Below are 22,697 nucleotides of genomic sequence, written 5' to 3' on the forward strand. Positions count from 1 at the left end.
TGGTGACGGTGGTGTGTGATGGCGACGGTGGTGTGTGATGGTGACGGTTGTGTGTGATAGTGACGGTGGTGTGTGATGGTAACAGTGGTGTGTCATAGTGACAGTTGTGTGTGGTGGTAACGGTGGTGTGTGATGGTGACGGTGGTGTGTGGTGGTAACGGTGTTGTGTGGTGGTGTGTGGTGGTGACGGTGGTGTGTGGTGGTGACGGTGGTGTGTGGTGGAGACGGTGGTGTGTGGTGGTGACGGTGGTGTGTGGTGGTGACGGTGGTGTGTGGTGGTGACGGTGGTGTGCGGTGGTGACTTTTGGAGAAGGTGGTGTGTGATAGTGACGGTGGTGTATGGTGGTAACGGTTGTGTTAGTGGTGTGTGATAGTGACGGTGGTGTGTGGTGGTGACGGTGGTGAAGGTGGTGTGTGATTGTGTCGGTGGTCTTTGGTGGTGATGGTGGTGTGTGATAGTGACAGTGGTGTGTGATATTGACGGTGGTGTGTAGTGGTGACGGTGGTGTGTGGTGGTGACGGTGGTGTTTGGTGGTGAAATTTGTGTGTGGTGGTGACGGTGGTGTGTGATGGTGACGGTGGTGTGTGATTTGACGGTTGTGTGTGATGGTGACGGTGGTGTGTGATGGTGACGATGGTGTGTGATTGTGACGGTTGTGTGTGGTGTCTGACGGTGGTGTAGGATGGTGACCGTGATGTAAGATGGTGACAGTGGTGTGTGGTGGTAACGGTGGTGTGTGTTGGTGACGGTGGCGTGTGGTGGTGACGGTGGTGTGTGGTGGTGACGGTGGTGTCTGGTGGTGACGGTGGTGTGTGGTGATGACGGTGGTGGCGGTAGTGTGTGGTGGTGGCGTGTGGTGGTGACGGTGGTGTGTGGTGGTGACGGTGGTGTGTATTGGTGACGGTGGTAAAGGTGGTGTGTGATGGTGACGGTTGTGTATGGAGGTAACGGTGGTGTGTGTTGGTGACGGTGGTGTGTGGTGGTGATGGTTGTGAAGGTGGTGTGAAATGGTGACGGTGGTGTATGGTGGTGACAGTGGTGGATAGTGGTGACGGAGGTGTGTGGTGGTGACGGAGGTGTGTGGTGGTGACGGTTGTGTGTAGTGGTGACGGTAGTGTGTGATGGTGACAGTGGTGTGTGATAATGACGGTTGTGTGTGGTAGTGACGGTGGTGTGTAATGGTGAGCGTGGTGTTGGATAGTGACGGTTGTGTGTGATGGTGACGGTGGAATGTTGTGGTGACGGTGGTGTGTGATGGTGACGGTTGTGTGTGGTGGTGACGGTGGTGTGTGGTGGTGACGCTGATGTGTGATGGTGACGGTGGTGTGTGATGGTGACGATGGTGTGTGGTGGTGACGGCGGTGTATTTTGGTGACGGAGGTGTGATGGTGACGGTGGTGTGTGATGGTGACGGTTGTGTGTGGTGGTGACGGTGGTGTAGGATGGTGACGGTGGTGTAAGATGGTGACGGTGGTGTGTGATGGTGACGGTGGTGTGTGGTGTTGACAATGGTGTTGGATGATGACGGTGGTGTGTGGTGGTGACGGTATTGTGTGATGGTGACGGTTGTGTGTGATGGTGACGGTTCTGTGTGATTGTGACGGTTGTGTGTGATGGTGACGGTGGTGTGTGATGGCGACGGTGGTGTGTGATGGTGACGGTTGTGTGTGATAGTGACGGTGGTGTGTGATGGTAACAGTGGTGTGTCATAGTGACAGTTGTGTGTGATGGTGACGGTAATGTGTGGTGGTGACGGTGGTGTGTGGTGGTGACGGTGGTGTGTGGTGGTGACGGTGGTGTGTGATGGTGACGGTGGTGTGTGGTGGTAACGGTGGTGTGTGGTGGTGACGCTGGTGTGTGATGGTGACAGTGGTGTGTAATGGTGACGGTGGTGTGTGGTGGTGACGGTGGTGTGTGGTGGTGACGGTGGTGTGTGGTGGTGACGCTGGTGTGTGATGGTGACAGTGGTGTGTAATGGTGACGGTGGTGTGTGATGGTGACGATGGTGTGTGGTGGTAACGGTTTTGTGTGGTGGTGTGTGGTGGTGACGGTGGTGTGTGGTGGTGACGGTGGTGTGTGGTGGTGACGGTGGTGTGTGATGGTGGTGTGTGGTGGTGACGGTGGTGGTGACGGTGGTGTGTGGTGGTGACGGTGGTGTGTGGTGGTGACGGTGGTGTGTGATGGTGACGGTTGTGTGTGGTGGTGACGGTGGTGTAGGATGGTGACGGTGGTGTAAGATGGTGCCGGTGGTGTGTGATGGTGACGGTGGTGTGTGGTGGTAACGGTTTTGTGTGGTGGTGTGTGGTGGTGACGGTGGTGTGTGGTGGTGACGGTGGTGTGTGGTGGTGACGGTGGTGTGTGGTGGAGACGGTGGTGTGTGGTGGTGGCGGTGGTGTGTGATGGTGACGATGGTGTGTGGTGGTGACGGTGGTGTGTGGTGGTAACGGTGGTGTGTGGTGGTGACGGTGGTGTGTGGTGGTGACGCTGGTGTGTGATGGTGACAGTGGTGTGTAATGGTGACGGTGGTGTGTGATGGTGACGATGGTGTGTGATGGTGACGGTGGTGTGTTTTGGTGACGGAGGTGTGATGGTGACGGTGGTGTGTGATGGTGACGGTTGTGTGTGGTGGTGACGGTGGTGTAGGATGATGACGGTGGTGTAAGATGGTGACGGTGGTGTGTGATGGTGACGGTGGTGTGTTTTGGTGACGGAGGTGTGATGGTGACGGTGGTGTGTGATGGTGACGGTTGTGTGTGGTGGTGACGGTGGTGTAGGATGATGACGGTGGTGTAAGATGGTGACGGTGGTGTGTGGTGTTGACAATGGTGTTGGATGGTGACGGTTGTGTGTGATGGTGACGGTGGTGTGTGATGGCGACGGTGGTGTGTGATGGTGACGGTTGTGTGTGATAGTGACGGTGGTGTGTGATGGTAACAGTGGTGTGTCATAGTGACAGTTGTGTGTGATGGTGACGATGGTGTGTGGTGGTGACGGTGGTGTGTGGTGGTGACGGTGGTGTGTGGTGGTGACGGTGGCGTGTGATGGAGACGGTGGTGTGTGGTGGTAACGGTGTTGTGTGGTGGTGACGGTGGTGTGTGGTGGTGACGGTGGTGTGTGGTGGTGACGGTGGTGTGTGGTGGTGACGGTGGTGTGTGGTGGAGACGGTGGTGTGTGGTGGTGACGGTGGTGTGTGGTGGTGACGGTGGTGTGTGGTGGTGACGGTGGTGTGTGTTGGTGACGGTGGTGTGTGGTGGTGACGGTGGTGTGTGGTGGTGACTTTTGAAGAAGGTGGTGTGTGATGGTGACGGTGGTGTATGGTGGTAACGGTGGTATTAGTGGTGTGTGATGGTGACGGTGGTGTGTGGTGGTGGCGGTGGTGAAGGTGGTGTGTGATTGTGTCTGTGTTGTTTGGTGGTGATGGTGGTGTATGGTGGTGACGGTGGTGACGGTGGTGTGTGGTGGTGACGGTGGTGTGTGGTGGTGACGGTGGTGACGGTGGTGTGTGGTGGTGACGGTGGTGTGTGGTGGTGACGGTGGTGACGGTGGTGTGTGAGGTTGACGGTGGTGTGTGGGGGTGACGGTGGTGTGTGGTGGTGACGGTGGTGTGTGATGGTGACGGTGGTGTGTGGTGGTGAGGGTGTTGTGTGGTGGTGACGGTTGTGTGTGGTGGTGACGGGTGTGTGTGGTGGTGACGGTGGTGTGTGGTGGTGACGGTGCTGACGGTGGTGTGTGGTGGTGATGGTGGTGAAGGTGGTGTGTGATGGTGACGGTGGTGTATGGTGGTAACGGTAGTGAAGGTAGTGTGTGATGGTGACGGTGGTGACGGTAGTGTGTGGTGGTGAAGGTTGTGTGTGGTGGTGACGGTGGTGTGTGGTGGTGATGGTGGTGTGTGATAGTGACGGTGGTGTGTGATGGTGACGGTGTTGTGTGGTGGTGACGGTGGCGTGTGGTGGTGACGGTGGCGTGTGGTGGTGACGGTGGCGTGTGGTGGTGACGGTGGTATGTGATAGTGACGGTGGTGTGTGGTGGTGACGGCGTTGTGTTGTGGTGACGGAGGTGTGATGGTGACGGTGGTGTGTGATGGTGACGGTTGTGTGTGGTGGTGACGGTGGTGTAGGATGGTGACGGTGGTGTAGGATGGTGACGGTGGTGTGTGATGGTGACGGTGGTGTGTGGTGGTGACAATGGTGTGGGATGGTGACGGTGGTGTGTGGTGGTGACGGTATTGTGTGATGGTGACGGTTGTGTGTGATGGTGACGGTGGTGTGTGATGGCGACGGTGGTGTGTGATGGTGACGGTTGTGTGTGATAGTGACGGTGGTGTGTGATGGTAACAGTGGTGTGTCATAGTGACAGTTGTGTGTGATGGTGACGGTAATGTGTGGTGGTGACGGTGGTGTGTGGTGGTGACGGTGGTGTGTGGTGGTGACGGTGGTGTGTGATGGTGACGGTGGTGTGTGGTGGTAACGGTGTTGTGTGGTGGTGTGTGGTGGTGACGGTGGTGTGTGGTGGTGACGGTTGTGTGTGGTGGTGACGGTGGTGTGTGGTGGAGACGGTGGTGTGTGGTGGTGACGGTGGTGTGTGGTGGTGACGGTGGTGTGTGGTGGTGACGGTGGTGTGTGGTGGTGACTTTTGGAGAAGGTGGTGTGTGATGGTGACGGTGGTTTATGGTGGTAACGGTGGTGTTAGTGGTGTGTGATGGTGACGGTGGTGTGTGGTGGTGACTTTGGTGAAGGTGGTGTGTGATTGTGTCGGTGGTGTTTGGTGGTGATGGTGGTGTATGGTGGTGACGGTGGTGTGTGATAGTGACAGTGGTGTGTGATATTGACGGAGGTGTGTGGTGGTGACGGTGGTGTGTGGTGGTGACGATGGTGTGTGGTGGTGACGCTGGTGTGATGGTGACAGTGGTGTGTAATGGTGACGGTGGTGTGTGATGGTGACGATGGTGTGTGGTGGTGACGCTGGTGTGATGGTGACGGTGGTGTGTGGTGGTGACGGCGGTGTGTTTTGGTGACGGAAGTGTGATGGTGACGGTGGTGTGTGATGGTGACGGTGGTGTGTGGTGTTGCCAATGGTGTTGGATGGTGACGGTTGTGTGTGGTGGTGATGGTATTGTGTGATGGTGACGGTTGTGTGTGATGGTGACGGTTGTGTGTGATTGTAACGGTTGTGTGTGATAGTGACGGTGGTGTGTGATGGTAACAGTGGTGTGTCATGGTGACAGTTGTGTTTGATGGTGAGGGTGGTGTGTGGTGGTGACGGTGGTGTGTTGTGGTGACGGTGGTGTGTGGTGGTGACGGTGGTGTGTGATGGTGACGGTGGTGTGTGATGGTGACGGTGGTGTGTGGTGGTAACGGTGTTGTGTGGTGGTGACGGTGGTGTGTGGTGGTGACGGTGGTGTGTGGTGGTGACGGTGGTGTGTGGTGGTGACGGTGGTGTGTGGTGGAGACGGTGCTGTGTGGTGGTGACGGTGGTGTGTGGTGGTGACGGTGGTGTGTGATGGTGACGGTGGTGTGTGGTGGTGACTTTTGGAGAAGGTGGTGTGTGATGGTGACGGTGGTGTATGGTGGTAACAGTGGTGTTAGTGGTGTGTGATGTTGACGGTGGTGTGTGGTGGTGACGGTGGTGAAGGTGGTGCGTGATTGTGTCGGTGGTGTTTGGTGGTGATGGTGGTGTATGGTGGTGACGGTGGTGTTTGATAGTGACAGTTGAGTGTGATAATGACGGTGGTGTCTGGTGGTGACGGTGGTGTGTGGTGGTGACGGTGGTGTGTGGTGGTGTCGGTGGTGAAGGTGGTGCGTGATTGTGTCGGTGGTGAAGGTGGTGCGTGATTGTGTCGGTGGTGTTTGGTGGTGATGGTGGTGTATGGTGGTGACGGTGGTGTGTGATAGTGTCAGTTATGTGTGATATTGACGGTGGTGTGTGATGGTGACGGTGTGTATGGTGGTGACTTTATTGTGTGGTGGTGACGGTGGTGACGGTGGTGTGTGGTGGTGACGGTGGTGAAGGTGGTGTGTGATGGTGACGGTGGTGTATGGTGGTAACGGTAGTGAAGGTGGTGTGTGATGGTGACGGTGGTGTGTGGTGGTGACGGTAGTGTGTGGTGGTGAAGGTGGTGTGTGGTGGTGACGATGATGTGTGGTGGTGATGGTGGTGTGTGATAGTGACGGTAGTGTGTGATGGTGACGGTGGTGTGTGATAGTGACGGTTGTGTGTGGTGGTGACGGTGGTGTAGGATGGTGACGGTGATGTAAGATGATGACGGTGTTTTGTGATGGTGACGGTGGTGTGTGGTGGTGACGGTGGCGTGTGGTGGTGACGGTGGTGTGTGGTGGTGACGGTGACGTGTGGTAATGACGGTGGTGTGTGGTGATGACGGTGGTGTGTGGTGGTGACGGTGGTGTGTGGTGGTGACGGTGGTGTAGGATGGTGACGGTGATGTAAGATGGTGACGGTGTTTTGTGATGGTGACGGTGGTGTGTGGTGGTGACGGTGGCGTGTGGTGGTGACGGTAGTGTGTGGTGGTGACGGTAGTGTGTGGTGGTGACGGTGGTGGGTGGTGTTAACGGTGGTGTGTGGTGGTGACGGTGGTGTGTGGTGGTGACGGTAGTGTGTAGTGGTGACTGTGGTATGTGATAGTGATTGTGGTGTGTGATGGTGACAGTGGTGTGTGGTGGTGACGGTGGTATGTGACAGTGACGGTGGTGTGTGGTGGTGACGGTGATGTGTGATGGTGACGGTGGTGTGTAGTGGTGACGGTGATGTGTGGTAGTGACGGTAGTGTGTGGTGGTGACGGAGGCGTGTGATGGTGACGGTGGTATGTGATAGTGACGGTGGTGTGTGGTAGTGACGGTAGTGTGTGGTGGTGACGGTGGTATGTGATAGTGACGGTGGTGTGTGGTAGTGACGGTAGTGTGTGATGGTGTCGGTAGTGAAGGTGGTGACGGTGGTGTGTGATGGTGACGGTGGTGTGTATTGGTGACGGTGGTGAAGGTGGTGTGTGATGGTGACGGTTGTGTATGGAGGTAACTGTTGTGAAGGTGGTGTGTGATGGTGACGGTGGTGTGTGGTGGTGACAGTGGTGTGTGGTGGTGACGGTGGTGGCAGTGTGGTGGTGCCAGGGGTGGCAGTTGTCGGAAAATCCGACACCATTTAATAATAATATCATACAGACAGATAAGAGCTGCTGTATTACCAACAAGTTACCCATAGAAAACGTAACTTGTAGTGGAATTACCGTCTAAGAAAACGGGATATCATCACCACATACTATTATAATTCACCAGCTATTCTGCTGGGAATTATTCTTAAATACATAAGTCTTTGGACTTTACCATCATAAAAACATCTTATATAAATTAACTTAATTATCAATATTAAAGTAGAGTAAATGTGACCCTTCTATCACGTTCTGAAATCTGGACAATGTAGGCCAGGCGTCAGAGGGGGAAGGAGGGCAGCCATTGTTGTGTCACCTCCGAGACGTGTGGAGCGAGTTCGGCTCCTATCATTCTGGACAATGTCGGCCAGTGACGTCAATAGAATGGAGTGTTAGATGCAGCCATTTATATTGAGACCAGAGGCTCACACGGGAGCAAATTCGGCTCCTGTTAATTTACTTGGACGTAGTGTTATGGAAACCAAAGGTACCATCTCCAACACGATGTCTACAATCAAGTTAAGTGTCTATCCGAAACCCGTTTATCATTCATTTATGGCCATTAATGTCAGGATATAGGGTGTCCCGGTTAGATCGCGAAATCGCCTCAAACTAAAGGTAATTAAGCCAGGTCTTTAATGTTCCATGTACTGTTTTCTCTGAAATACTTGTCATATATAGGTATCTGGCTTCACAGCTAGCGCACTTTTGACAGGTCAAGACGAGGATGCAAGATTATGTGCACCAGTTACTGGGTGATGGAAGCTACCTCAAAGAGGATAATTTGGTGTCTACACCCTAGTTATACCTGGTGGACTAACCTGCTGTACTATAAGATAAGGAACCTTTTCAATGTATGTAGTTACTGTAGTTTGATTGGCTGCATACATATAAATATAAACCCCCCTAATGTGTAGAGGATCGATTTGTGAGATTGAGATTATTGCAGAAATACAGTCCACTTATCATTATACAAATTGCTATCGAAGTATATAAATTAACGTAAATATAAATTCATATAAATTAAATAAATATAAATCTCACAGGTCGGTTCCCACATTATTTGGACCTTCAGAACCGGATTATTTGGTCATCTTCGAACCGGATGACGGATTATTTGATCCTATGAACCCACATTTGGTCATCTTAGTACCGGATGAGCCAGTTATCCAGTGGATTCATTAAATATACTAGTGCAGTGTTATTTAAACAAAGGCCAGCCAGTCAAAGACGGAAGCGTAGCCTCGAGGGAGCTCAGGAGCCTCCCTCAGTTCAGATCTGCCTCATCAGCGGTTTCATGCACACCCACAGAGATTTGGTGGCGTGTTATTTCGTGAAATGACAGCGCTAATATAGAATCCAGCCAAATTAGTGACTGTGTCTTCGCGATATTGTTCACGGATTTCGTGGTGTTACATTTCGCGAGAGATTATCTACGAATTTTGTGGACTTTATTTCGCGAGGTCACTAATAATATTTAATACTTCTTGATAATATTAGAAGTTTCATAGAGGCTAATTAAGAGGCTATTATCAATAATTGTGTATATTATTTCTCCAAAATAGAGAATTATTTAATATATATTGCACTAGTGATCACAATATAATATTTACTAATTGCCAACCCACAACAGGGTAGGATATTACCACTGACTAGTTGAACTATTATCGTTCATCCTAGTCCCATTATTACCATAGTCAGTTGTACTATATTGAACAACCTAACACCATTAATGAATGGTCCAGACCCTAATTTGGGTGTAATTTTTAACAACTCGAGTTGAGTTGTGTATATAATAATTTACTTATGATCATTACACCTTTGAGTGATTAATTAGTGTCTCTACCATCCTAGGGTGATATAGAAGAGCTAACCTAAAGGTACTTCCAGTGACACTGGTTTATCACTCAAATCATTAGTGTGGATGATTGTATATATATAATGTGTATTAATTTTAAGTGCTAACCTCTAGTAGAGGTAGGATTATTGCCTAGTGAGTTCAGAATTTACCCTAGGCTACCATTAGAGTTTGTTCAGTATTATGAGCAGCCCAAGTACAAGTCCCACAAGGCTTCACCAACGAGCCAGTATGGATAATGCAGGGAGAATGAAAAGAACCCTTGCAGGTCTTAAAGGCCACTTAACAAGACAGATCAAGAAATGTGAAGATTTGTCACAACAATCAACAGTTGATTATGCTGACCTGGAAAGCTATTATCAAGCAGCTGCAGGTAAATTTGAGCAAATCAAATGCCAAATGGCTGTCCTTGTGGGGACAGACTACTACCATCAATTCATCGGTAGCCCTACTAAATATCAGGGTATAACCATGTTAAACTCTGCAGGAGGTAAATTACTCTCAGGCCCAGTATCAAGCCTGAGGAGACCTATGCCTGCAGATAAACAATACCAGTAGAAATCTAAATTTGTCAGCTGATTATATTTCTCCAGTAGCATTATACTAAGTGGATTACAGCTGACTATACCAACAGAAGTTGATGTTAGTATCATCATTTGAAGCTGGAGATGAGTTCATGAGGCCTCAGTGGCAAATCAGTGAACAGTAGCCTAAAACAGCTACAAGTCACTGCGACCAATGTCACTGATCCCACTGCAGTCTCAGAACCATACTTTACTTTAATGATGAGCTATTCAATCTTCTGAATCAATTAACTAAATTAAACCCCAATAAATTTGATGACTGATTTGATACATTTATTATTTAATCAAGATGTATTCCATGGGCCTCAGTGTTTATATATCAGTGACCAGTTACCTGAAGAAACTTCAAGTTATATCTATGTCACTGATCTCACTGCAGTCCCTGAATCATACTTGACTGTAGTACTTGATCACATTCAGTCTTCTGGGTTAAATAATATGTAATTAGGCTTGAATATTAGCCTTTCAAGAGTTGACAGGGAAATGAAATCGCATTAGACTTCTAACCCCTACAACTCTAGTACGGGACATCCGTCCTGTACGAACAGACACACAAATGTGTGATTACTAACTACTAACATCAAATTAATCTAATAATCCGAAGGAGGAGTATCGGTGTTCGTCTGTTCTAAAGAGGACTTCGACCCGTGAGCAGCCCCCTGGGGAATTATGTCGGAAAATCCGACACCATTTAATAATAATATCATACAGACAGATAAGAGCTGCTGTATTACCAACAAGTTACCCATAGAAAACGTAACTTGTAGTGGAATTACCGTCTAAGAAAACGGGATATCATCACCACATACTATTATAATTCACCAGCTATTCTGCTGGGAATTATTCTTAAATACATAAGTCTTTGGACTTTACCATCATAAAAACATCTTATATAAATTAACTTAATTATCAATATTAAAGTAGAGTAAATGTGACCCTTCTATCACGTTCTGAAATCTGGACAATGTAGGCCAGGCGTCAGAGGGGGAAGGAGGGCAGCCATTGTTGTGTCACCTCCGAGACGTGTGGAGCGAGTTCGGCTCCTATCATTCTGGACAATGTCGGCCAGTGACGTCAATAGAATGGAGTGTTAGATGCAGCCATTTATATTGAGACCAGAGGCTCACACGGGAGCAAATTCGGCTCCTGTTAATTTACTTGGACGTAGTGTTATGGAAACCAAAGGTACCATCTCCAACACGATGTCTACAATCAAGTTAAGTGTCTATCCGAAACCCGTTTATCATTCATTTATGGCCATTAATGTCAGGATATAGGGTGTCCCGGTTAGATCGCGAAATCGCCTCAAACTAAAGGTAATTAAGCCAGGTCTTTAATGTTCCATGTACTGTTTTCTCTGAAATACTTGTCATATATAGGTATCTGGCTTCACAGCTAGCGCACTTTTGACAGGTCAAGACGAGGATGCAAGATTATGTGCACCAGTTACTGGGTGATGGAAGCTACCTCAAAGAGGATAATTTGGTGTCTACACCCTAGTTATACCTGGTGGACTAACCTGCTGTACTATAAGATAAGGAACCTTTTCAATGTATGTAGTTACTGTAGTTTGATTGGCTGCATACATATAAATATAAACCCCCCTAATGTGTAGAGGATCGATTTGTGAGATTGAGATTATTGCAGAAATACAGTCCACTTATCATTATACAAATTGCTATCGAAGTATATAAATTAACGTAAATATAAATTCATATAAATTAAATAAATATAAATCTCACAGGTCGGTTCCCACAGCAGTCGTGTTGGTGCCAGTGGTGTCAGTGTGGTTGTGCCAGGGGTGGCAGTGTGATGGTGCCAGGGGTGGCAGTGTGGTGGTGCCAGGGGTGGCAGTGTGGTGGTGCCAGGGGTGGCAGTGTGGTGGTGCCAGTGGTGGCAGTGTGGTGGTGGTGCCAGTGGTGGCAGTGTGGTGGTGCCACGGGTGGCAGTGTGGTGGTGCCAGGGGTGGCAGTGTGGTGGTGCCAGTGGTGGCAGTGTGGTGGTGCCAGTGGTGGCAGTGTGGTGGTGCCAGGGGTGTCAGTGTGGTGGTACTAGTGGTGGCAGTGTGGTGGTGGCGCCAGGGGTGGCAGTGTGGTGGTGGTGGTGCCAGGGGTGGCAGTGTGGTGGTGCCAGTGGTGGCAATGGTGGTGCCAGTGGTGGCAGTGTGGTGGTGGTGCCAGTGGTGGTGCCAGGAGTTGCAGTGTGGTGGTGCCAGTGGTGGTGCCAGTGGTGGCAGTGTGGTGGTGGTGCCAGTGGTGGCAGTGTGGTGGTGGTGCCAGGTGTGGCACTGGTGGTGGTGCCAGGGGTGGTAGTGTGGTGGTGCCAGGGGTGGCAGTGTGGTGGTGCCAGGGGTGGCAGTGTGGTGGTGCCAGTGGTGGCAATGATGGTGCCAGTAGTGGCAGTGTGGTGGTGGTGCCAGTGGTGGCAGTGTGGTGGTGCCAGTGGTGGCAGTGTGGTGGTGGTGCCAGTGGTGGCAGTGTGGTGGTGCCAGGGGTGGCAGTGTGGTGGTGGTGCCAGTGGTGGCAGTGAGGTGGTGCCAGTGGTGGCAGTGTGGTGGTGGTGCCAGTGGTGGCAGTGGTGGTGCCAGTGGTGGCAGTGTGGTGGTGCCAGTGGTGGCAGTGTTGTGGTGGTGCCAGTGGTGGCAGTGGTGGTGCCAGGGGTGGCAGTGTTGTGGTGCCAGGGGTGGCAGTGTTGTGGTGCCAGGGGTGGCAGTGTGGTGATGCCAGTGGTGGCAGTGTGGTGGTGGTGCCAGTGGTGGCAGTGTGGTGGTGCCAGGGGTGGCAGTCTGGTGGTGCCAGTGGTGGCATTGTGGTGGTGCCAGTGGTGGCAGTGTGGTGGTGCCAGGGGTGGCAGTGTGGTGGTGCCAGGGGTGGCAGTGTGGTGGTGGTGCCAGTGGTGGCAGTGTGGTGGTGCCAGGGGTGGCAGTGTGATGGTGCCAGGGGTGGCAGTGTGGTGGTGCCAGTGGTGGCAGTGTGGTGGTGCCAGTGGTGGCAGTGTGGTGGTGCCAGTGGAGGCAGTGTGGTGGTGCCAGTGGTGGCAGTGTGGTGGTGCCAGTGGTGGCAGTGTGGTGGTGGTGCCAGTGGTGGCAGTGTGGTGTTGCCAGGGGTGGCATTGTGGTGGTGCCAGTGGTGGCAATGTGGTGGTGCCAGTGGTGGCAGTGTGGTGGTGCCAGGGGTGGCAGTGTGATGCGCCAGGAGTGGCAGTGTGGTGGTGGTGCCAGTGGTGGCAGTGTGGTGGTGCCAGGGGTGGCAGTGTGGTGGTGCCAGTGGTGGCAGTGTGGTGGTGCCAGTGGTGGCAGTGTGGTGGTGGTGCCAGGGGTGGCAGTGTGGTAGTGGTGCCAGGGGTGGCAGTGTGGTGGTGGTGCCAGGGGTGGCAGTGTGGTGGTGGTGGTGCCAGGGGTGGCAGTGTGGTGGTGGTGCCAGGGGTGGCAGTGTGGTGGTGGTGCCAGTGGTGCCAGTGGTGGCAGTGTGGTGGTTGTGCCAGGGGTGGCAGTGTAGTGGTGCCAGGGGTGGCAGTGTGGTGGTGCCAGTGGTGGTAGTGTAGTGGTGCCAGTGGTGGCAGTGTGGTGGTGGTGCCAGTGGTTGCATTGTGATGGTGGTGGCAGTGTGGTTGTGCCAGTGGTGGTAGTGTGGTGGTGCCAGTGGTGGCAGTGTGGTGGTGGTGCCAGGGGTGGCAGTGTGGTGGTGCCAGTGGTGGTAGTGTGGATGTGCCAGTGGTGGCAGTGTGGTGGTGCCAGGGGTGGCAGTGTGGTGGTGCCAGGGGTGGCAGTGTGGTGGTGGTGCCAGGGGTTGCAGTGTGGTGGTGCCAGTGGTGGCAGTGTGGTGGTGCCAGTGGAGGCAGTGTGGTGGTGGTGCCAGTGGTGGCAGTGTGGAGGTGCCAGGGGTGGCAGTGTGGTGGTGGTGCCAGGGGTGGCAGTGTGGTGGTGGTGGTGCCAGGGGTGGCAGTGTGGTGGTGGTGTCAGGGGTGGCAGTGTGGTGGTGGTGCCAGGGGTGGCAGTGTGGTGGTGATGCCAGGGGTGGCAGTGTGGTGGTGCCAGAGGTGGCAGTGTGGTGGTGCCAGTGGTGGTAGTGTGGTGGTGCCAGTGGTGGCAGTGTGGTGGTGGTTCCAGGGGAGGCAGTTTGGTGGTGGTGCCAGGGGTGGCAGTGTTGTGGTGGTGCCAGGGGTGGCAGTGTGGTGGTGGTGCCAGTGGTGGCAGTGTGGTGGTGGTGCCGGTGGCAGTGTGGTGGTGCCAGAGGTGGCAGTGTGGTGGTGCCAGTGGTGGTAGTGTGGTGGTGCCAGTGGTGGCAGTGTGGTGGTGGGGCCAGGGGTGGCAGTGTGGTGGTGGTGCCAGGGGTGGCAGTGTGGTGGTGCCAGTGGTGGCAGTGTGGTGGTGCCAGTGGTGGCAGTGTGGTGGTGCCAGTGGTGGCAGTGTGGCGGTGCCAGGGGTGGCAGTGTGGTGGTGCCAGGGGTGGCAGTGGTGGTGGTGCCAGTTGGTGGCAGTGTGGTGGTGCCAGTGGTGGCAGTGTGGTGGTGCCAGTGGTGGCAGTGTGGTGGTGCCAGTGGTGGCAGTGTGGCGGTGCTAGGGGTGGCAGTGTGGTGGTGCCAGGGGTGGCAGTGGTGGTGGTGCCAGTTGGTGGCAGCGTGGTGGTGCCAGTGGTGGCAGTGTGGTGGTGCCAGTGGTGGCAGTGTGGTGGTGCCAGTGGTGGCAGTGTGGTGGTGCCAGTGGTGGTATTGTGGTGGTGCCAGTGGTGGCAGTGTGGTGGTGGTGCTAGGGGTGGCAGTGTGGTGGTGCCAGTGGTGGCAGTGTGGTGGTGCCAGTGGTGGCAGTGTGGTGGTGCCAGTGGTGGCAGTGTGGCGTTGCCAGGGGTGGCAGTGTGGTGGTGCCAGGGGTGGCAGTGGTGGTGGTGCCAGGGGTGGCAGTGTGGTGGTGGTGCCAGGGGTGGCAGTGTGGTGGTGCCAGGGGTGGCAGTGTGGTGGTGCCAGTGGTGGCAGTGTGGTGGTGGTGCCAGTGGTGGCAGTGTGGTGGTGCCAGTGGTGGTAGTGTGGTGGTGCCAGTGTGGTGGTGCCAGGGGTGGCAGTGTGGTGGTGCCAGTGGTGGCAGTGTGGTGGTGGTGCCAGTGGTGGCAGTGTGGTGGTGGTGCCAGGGATGGCAGTGTGGTAATGGTGCCAGTGGTTGCAGTGTGATGGTGTTGCCAGTGGTGGCAGTGTGGTGGTGGTGCCAGGGGTGGCAGTGTGGTGGTGGTGCCAGGGGTGGCAGTGTGGTGGTACCTGGGTTGGCAGTGTGGTGGTGCCAGAGGGTGGCAGTGTGGTGGTACCAGTGGTGGCAGTGTGGTGGTGCCAGTGGTGGCAGTGTGGTGGTGCCAATGGTGGCAGTGTGGTGGTGGTGCTAGGGGTGGCAGTGTGGTGGTGCCAGGGGTGGCAGTGTGGTGGTGCCAGTGGTGGCAGTGTGGTGGTGCCACGGGTGGCAGTGTGGTGGTGCCAGTGGTGGCAGTGTGGTGGTGCCATGGGTGGCAGTGTGGAGGTGGTGCCAGGGGTGGCAGTGTGGTGGTGGTGCCAGTGGTGGCAGTGTGGTGATGGTGCCAGTGGTGGCAGTGTGGTGGTGGTGCCAGTGGTGGCAGTGTGGTGGTGCCAGTGGTGGCAGTGTGGTGGTGCCAGTGGTGGCAGTGTGGTGGTGGTGCCAGGGGTGGCAGTGTGGTGGTGGTGCCAGTGGTGGCAGTGTGGTGGTGGTGCCAGTGGTGGCAGTGTGGTGGTGCCAGGGGTGGCAGTGTGGTGGTGCCAGGGTTGGCAGTGTGGTGGTGCCAGTGGTGGCAGTGTGGTGGTGGTGCCAGTGGTGGCAGTGTGGTGGTGCCAGGGGTGGCAGTGTGGTGGTGCCAGGGGTGGCAGTGTGGTGGTGGTGCCAGGGGTGGCAGTGTGGTGGTGCCAGTGGTGGCAGTGTGGTGGTGCCAGTGGTGGCAGTGTGGTGGTGGTGCCAGTGGTGGCAGTGTGGTGGTGCCAGGGGTGGCAGTGTGGTGGTGCCAGGGGTGGCAGTGTGGTGGTGGTGCCAGGGGTGGCAGTGTGGTGGTGCCAGGGGTGGCAGTGGTGGTGGTGCCAGTTGGTGGCAGTTTGGTGGTGCCAGTGGTGGCAGTGTGGTGGTGCCAGTGGTGGCAGTGTGGTGGTGCCAGTGGTGGCAGTGTGGCGGAGCCAGGGGTGGCAGTGTGGTGGTGCCAGGGGTGGCAGGGCTGGTGGTGCCAGTTGGTGGCAGTGTGGTGGTGCCAGTGGTGGCAGTGTGGTGGTGCCAGTGGTGGCAGTGTGGTGGTGCCAGTGGTGGTATATAGTGTGGTGGTGCCAGTGGTGGTATATAGTGTGGTGGTGCCAGTGGTGGCAGTGTGGTGGTGGTGCCAGGGGTGGCAGTGTGGTGGTACCTGGGTTGGCAGTGTGGTGGTGCCAGAGGGTGGCAGTGTGGTGGTACCAGTGGTGGCAGTGTGGTGGTGCCAGTGGTGGCAGTGTGGTGGTGCCAATGGTGGCAGTGTGGTGGTGGTGCCAGGGGTGGCAGTGTGGTGGTGGTGCCAGGGGTGGCAGTGTGGTGGTACCTGGGTTGGCAGTGTGGTGGTGCCAGAGGGTGGCAGTGTGGTGGTACCAGTGGTGGCAGTGTGGTGGTGCCAGTGGTGGCAGTGTGGTGGTGCCAATGGTGGCAGTGTGGTGGTGGTGCTAGGGGTAGCAGTGTGGTGGTGCCAGGGGTGGCAGTGTGGTGGTGCCAGTGGTGGCAGTGTGGTGGTGCCACGGGTGGCAGTGTGGTGGTGCCAGTGGTGGCAGTGTGGTGGTGCCATGGGTGGCAGTGTGGTGGTGGTGCCAGGGGTGGCAGTGTGGTGGTGGTGCCAGTGGTGGCAGTGTGGTGGTGGTGCCAGTGGTGGCAGTGTGGTGGTGGTGCCAGTGGTGGCAGTGTGGTGGAGCCAGTGGTGGCAGTGTGGTGGTGCCAGTGGTGGCAGTGTGGTGGTGGTGCCAGGGGTGGCAGTGTGGTGGTGGTGCCAGTGGTGGCAGTGTGGTGGTGGTGCCAGTGGTGGCAGTGTGGTGGTGCCAGGGGTGGCAGTGTGGTGGTGCCAGGGGTGGCAGTGTGGTGGTGCCAGTGGTGGCAGTGTGGTGGTGCCAGGGGTGGCAGTGTGGTGGTGGAGCCAGTGGTGGCAGTGTGGTGGTGCCAGGGGTGGCAGTGTGGTGGTGCCAGGGGTGGCAGTGTGGTGGTGGTGCCAGGGGTGGCAGTGTGGTGGTGCCACGGGTGGCAGTGTGATGGTGCCAGGGGTGGCAGTGGTGGTGGTGCCAGTGGTGGCAGTGTGGTGGTGCCAGGGGTGGCAGTGTGGTGGGGCCACGGGTGGCAGTGTGATGGTGCCAGGAGTGGCAGTGTGGTGGTGCCAGGGGTGGCAGTGTGGTGGTGCCAGGAGTGGCAGTGTGGTGGTGCCAGGCGTGGCAGTGTGGTGGTGGTGCCAGGGGTGGCAGTGTGGTGGTGGTGCCAGTGGTGGCAGTGTGGTGGTGCCAGGGGTGGCAGTGGTGGAGATGCTAAGGTTGTTAAATTTCCGACTTCTGAGATATTTTGAAAACTGCAGGGGGGTTTGGGTAAAATATGACTAATCGCCGTTGTCAGTAATTGGCATATTTTCGGAATAAAAAGTCGTAATTTGAAAATGAAAATAGGTGTAGAGAGTCAGAATTCGCCTCAAAAATCACGCTCAGGAATCAAATTTCTGACATTTCAAATATTTTGAAAACTGCAGGGGGGTTTGGGCAAAATATGACCCATCGATGTTTTCAGTAATTGGCATATTTTCGGTTTAAAAAGTAGTAATATGAAAAAGAAAACAGGTGCAGAGAGTCAAAATTCAACTCAAAAAATCACGCTTTGAAGTGACATTTCCGACATTTCAGATAATCCGAAAATTACAGGGGGGGTTTTGGCCAAATATGACCCATCGCCCATTTCAGTAATTGGCTTATTTTCAGTATAAAAAGTCGTAAGTTAAAAATGAAAATTGGTGAAGAGAGTCAGAATTCGACTCAAAAATCACGCTCAGAAGTTGAATTTCCGGCTTTTAGGATATTTTGAAAATTGCATGGGGGTATGGGCAAAATATGACCCATCGCTGTTTTCAGTAATTGGCACATTTTCGATATAAAAAATCGTAATTTGAAAATGCAAAAAGGGGCAGAGAGTCAGAATTCAGCTCAAAAAATCATGCTTAGGGGTGAAATTTTCGATATTTCAGTTATTTTGAAAATTACAGGGGGGTTTGGGCAAAATATGGCGTATCGACGTTTTAAGTAATTGGTATCTTTTCGGTATATATCTGAAATGTCGGAAATGTCACTTCAAAGCGTAATTTTTTGAGTTGAATTCTGACTCTCTGCACCTATTTACATTTTCCAGGCATATAATTATTTTAGACATGTAAGACATTTTGAAAACTGCACGGGGTTTGAGCAAAATATGACCCTTCGCCGTTTTCAGTAATTGGCATATTTTTAGTATAAAAGTGAAAATAGGTGCAGAGAGTCAGAACTCGGCTCAAAAGTCCCGCTCAGGAGTCAAATTTCCGACATTTCAAATATTTTGAAAACTGCAGGGGGACTGGTCAAAATATGACCCATCGCCGTTTTCAGTAATTGGCATATTTTCGGTATAAAAATTGCATTTGATTTGCAATATCTTTCCAGCCGGCAATTGACACCAAGTGCCCTTGACTTCCATTCATATCCCACTCCCTTTCTTGGAAGAATGCCACATATGATCGGGATTCCTCCCTTGCTCCTAACTAATTCAATGGCTGTCCTGAATCTCTGTATTAGTTCCTCACTCCTAACTCGCCCAACATCATTACCCCCTGCACTAATACAAATAATGGGTTTGTTTCCATTTCCCGTCATAATATCATTCATAAGAACATAAGAACATAAGAACAAAGGTAACTGCAGAAGGCCTATTGGCCCATACGAGGCAGCTCCTATTCTATAACCACCCAATCCCACTCATATACTTGTCCAACCCGTGCTTGAAACAATCGAGGGACCCCACCTCCACAATGTTACGCGGCAATTGGTTCCACAAATCAACAACCCTGTTACTGAACCAGTATTTACCCAAGTCTTTCCTAAATCTAAACTTATCCAATTTATATCCATTGTTTCGTGTTCTGTCCTGTGTTGATACTTTTAATACCCTATTAATATCCCCCCGGTTATGTCCATTCATCCACTTGTAAACCTCTATCATGTCACCCCTAACTCTTCGCCTTTCCAGTGAATGCAACTTAAGCTTTGTTAATCTTTCTTCATATGAAAGATTTCTAATTTGGGGAATTAACTTAGTCATCCTACGCTGGACACGTTCAAGTGAATTTATATCCATTCTATAATATGGCGACCAAAACTGAACTGCATAATCTAAATGGGGCCTAACTAGAGCAAGATATAGCTTGAGAACCACACCAGGTGTTTTGTTACTAACGCTGCGATTAATAAATCCAAGTGTCCGATTTGCCTTATTACGAACATTTATGCATTGATCCTTTTGTTTTAAATTCTTACTAATCATAACTCCCAGATCCCTTTCGCAATCCGACTTCGCAATCACAACACCATCTAGCTCGTATCTTGTAATTCTATCATCATTACCTAACCTCAGAACTTTACATTTATCAGCATTAAACTGCATCTGCCAATCCTTTGACCATTTCAAAACCCTATCTAGATCAACTTGAAGTGATAGTGAGTCCTCCTCCGAATTAATTTCCCTACCGATTTTCGTATCATCGGCAAATTTGCAAATGTTGCTACTCAAACCTGAATCTAAATCATTTATATATATTATAAACAACAGAGGTCCCAGGACAGAGCCTTGAGGCACTCCACTTACAACATTTTCCCACTCTGACTTGATTCCATTTATACTAACTCTGTTTCCTTTGGTATAGCCATGCCCTAATCCAGCTTAATATAGCACCCCCAATACCATGAGACTCTATTTTTTTAATCAGTCTTTCATGTGGCACTGTATCAAAAGCTTTGCTAAAGTCAAGGTATACAACATCGCAATCCTTACCACTATCAACTGCCTCAACAATGCTAGAATAAAAAGATAACAAATTTGTTAAACATGAACGGCCATTTATAAAACCATGTTGCGACTCAATTATTAATTTATGTTTTTCAAGATGAAGACGAATTTTATTTGCTATTATAGATTCGAGTAACTTTCCCACAATAGACGTTAGGCTAATTGGTCGATAGTTAGACGCAAGTGATCTATCTCCTTTCTTAAAAACTGGTATCACATTAGCAACTTTCCAAAACTCTGGCACTCTGCCTGACTCTATTGATTTATTAAATATGGTTGACAGTGGGTCACAAAGCTCCTCTTTGCATTCTTTAAGCACCCTAGCAAACACTTCATCCGGCCCTGGGGATTTGTTTGGTTTGAGTTTTACTATTTGTTTAAGAACATCCTCCCTGGTAACTGCTAAACTCGTCAACCTGTCCTCGTCCCCACCCACACAGACTTGCTCGGCTGAAGGCACACTGCTAAGTTCCTCTTCAGTAAACACAGACACAAAACACTCATCAAAAATACTACTCATCTCCTCATCACCATCTGCTACCTGACCCGTCTCAGCTCCCAACGGACCTATCCTTTCCCTAGTCTTAGCACGATATAACCGAAAAAACCCTCCAGGATTTGTCCCTGCTTGCCCTGCTATGCGAACCTCACAGTTTCCCGCCGCCCTCCCCATCTCCCCTTTAACACCTCCAACCAGTTGCACGAATTCCCGTTCCAAAGTGACCCCCCCACCCTCAATCCTTTTGCACCAAGCTCCCCCCCCACCCACAAGGTTCCTCAAATTCTTTGTTATCCACTCTGGGTCACTAGTATACGATCTATTCAATTTGCATGGCACACCACGTTCCTGTGCTTTGTTTAGAACACTCCCAAACAAGTCATATATTGAATCCACATCGAAATCCCCATTCAAGTCACCCATCGCCGGGTCCACGTCTCGCTCCAAGACCGGCCCACACCCCACACCCAAGCCCCTCCAATCAATCTGACCCAAAAAACTTCCTAGGCCACCAAAATCAGCTCCTCGAAAATCCGGCACCCCAACAGAACCCCCTCCCACTGGTCCACTCCACTCCACGCCAAATCTGACTTCTTTGCGATCACTGCTCCCCAGCCCACTCCCCACCTCGATGCCACCAACCTGCGTTTCCCTGTTAGTTAACACCAAATCCAAAACACCATCTTCCCGTGTTGGTTCCCCAACGTGCTGCGCAAGAAAGCAATCGTCAACCAATTCCAGAAAATCCTCCGCTTCACCACTCCCCGCCCTGCTCAACCAGTCCACTCCGCCAAAATCAAAGTCACCCATGACACAAACACTGCTAGATCCAGATGCTCTAGACACCTCATCCCACAGATGCCCCGCCTCCACCCCGTCCAAATTTGGTGGCCCACACACCACTCCCATTATAACATTATCAGCTTCCTCGCCCAATTCAATCCAAACAGCCTCCGTGTGTGGCTCTGTTTTGACTCCCTCCCCGAGACCACACTTCAAACTGTCCCCAACACACATGGCTACTCCACCTCCCCGTCCAACACATCCATCTGTGCGAAACAGTTCAAATCCACACATTTGACATTCAGCCAACAGTTCTCCACTTTCCACATTCATCCACGTTTCGGCAAGTGCAACAACATCTATTTCTTCTGTGCAGACATTCATGTTTCCAACAATATCACCAATTCCAGCTCCCGGATAGCAAACCCTTAATCTGTTCCCGCTATCTCTGGCACAAAACGTTCTGTCTAAATACCTCACCTGGGAATCTCCCACAACCAAAATTCACAGTCGGTCAGGTGAAGTCACAGTGAGAGGTTGTGTTAACCGGAGCTCCTGAGTGTTGTTATAGCAATATGGAAGTTGTAGTGAAGGACCTGGTGACTCTAGTGGGAGCCCTGAGGACAGAGTTGGACTCTCTGCGGGAGGAGGTGCGTCAGCTTAAAAAACTACGAGAAGTAACGAAGGAGGAGACCAGCAGTAAAGGGACCTCGTCTTGGAGAGTTGCGAAAGACAGGGGCCTTAAGAAGACTTTGATAAAGCCGCCTTCAAACGCCATAGCAACTTCAAATTCATTTGACGTTTTGGAGGACGAGTGCTGTGGAGAGACTGTGGATCGCGCAAAAGGGAAAGCAACGAAGAGAAAGGAAGCGCAGGCCCCTCAGAAAGTAAAGGAAGTACCTAAGCAAACATTAGTTGTGGGAGATTCCCAGATAAGGTATTTGGATAGAACGTTTTGTGCTAGAGATAGGGGGAACAGGTTAAGGGTTTGCTATCCCGGAGCTGGCATTGGTGATATTATAAACAACATGAATGATATTATGGCTGGTAATGGGAACAATCCCATTATTTGCATTAGCGTGGGAGGAAATGACGTTGGTCGAGTCAGGAGTGAGGAACTGATTCAGAGGTATAAAACAGCCATAGAGTTAGTTAGGAGCAAGGGAGGAATCCCGATCATATGTGGCATTCTTCCAAGAAAGGGAGTGGGAAATGAATGGATATCGAGGGCACTTGGTGTCAATTGCCGGCTGGAAAGATATTGCAAATCAAATGCAATATCTTTCATAGACAACTGGGAACACTTCTATGGAAGAAATGAAATGTATGCTCGTGATGGGGTGCATCTATCGAGAGCTGGGGTTGTTGCTGTTGCGAACTCGCTAGAAGAAGTGGTTAGAGGTGTTTGTTTGGGTTGAAACTGTTAGTAGTTAGAGGTATGGGAATTGATTTGGAGGAAGGAGGTAATAAAAGTATGTGTTTGTGGGAGAAAGGAATTGGCAAAACGATCAGGGAAAGAGAAGGTCCGCAAAATAACAATTCACTTAGGGTATATTACACTAACAGTAGAAGTCTAAGAAATAAAATTAACGAATTAAATGCTCTTGTCTGCACAGAAAAAATAGATATTATTGCACTTACCGAAACGTGGATGAATGTAGAAAATAGAGAACTATTAGCTGAATATCAAATATATGGATTTAAACTATTTCACACAGATAGATATATTAGACGAGGAGGTGGAGTAGCCATATA

General features: G+C 52.0%; 1 protein-coding gene across 1 annotated transcript in view; it reads right to left on the bottom strand.

Annotated features, from left to right (window-relative positions):
* LOC138364477 (uncharacterized) overlaps positions 1–21,326 on the bottom strand; it is a 132,577-nt gene extending 111,251 nt beyond the window's left edge. The window contains exon 1 of the mRNA XM_069324120.1: positions 20,103–21,326. Within this exon, the coding sequence (XP_069180221.1) occupies positions 20,103–21,326 (1,224 nt within the window). The remainder of the gene's footprint in view (positions 1–20,102) is intronic.
* Positions 21,327–22,697: the final 1,371 nt, after the last annotated feature.

The sequence above is a fragment of the Procambarus clarkii genome, chromosome 13 (genome assembly GCF_040958095.1).
Source record: "Procambarus clarkii isolate CNS0578487 chromosome 13, FALCON_Pclarkii_2.0, whole genome shotgun sequence".
NCBI lineage: Eukaryota > Metazoa > Arthropoda > Malacostraca > Decapoda > Cambaridae > Procambarus > Procambarus clarkii.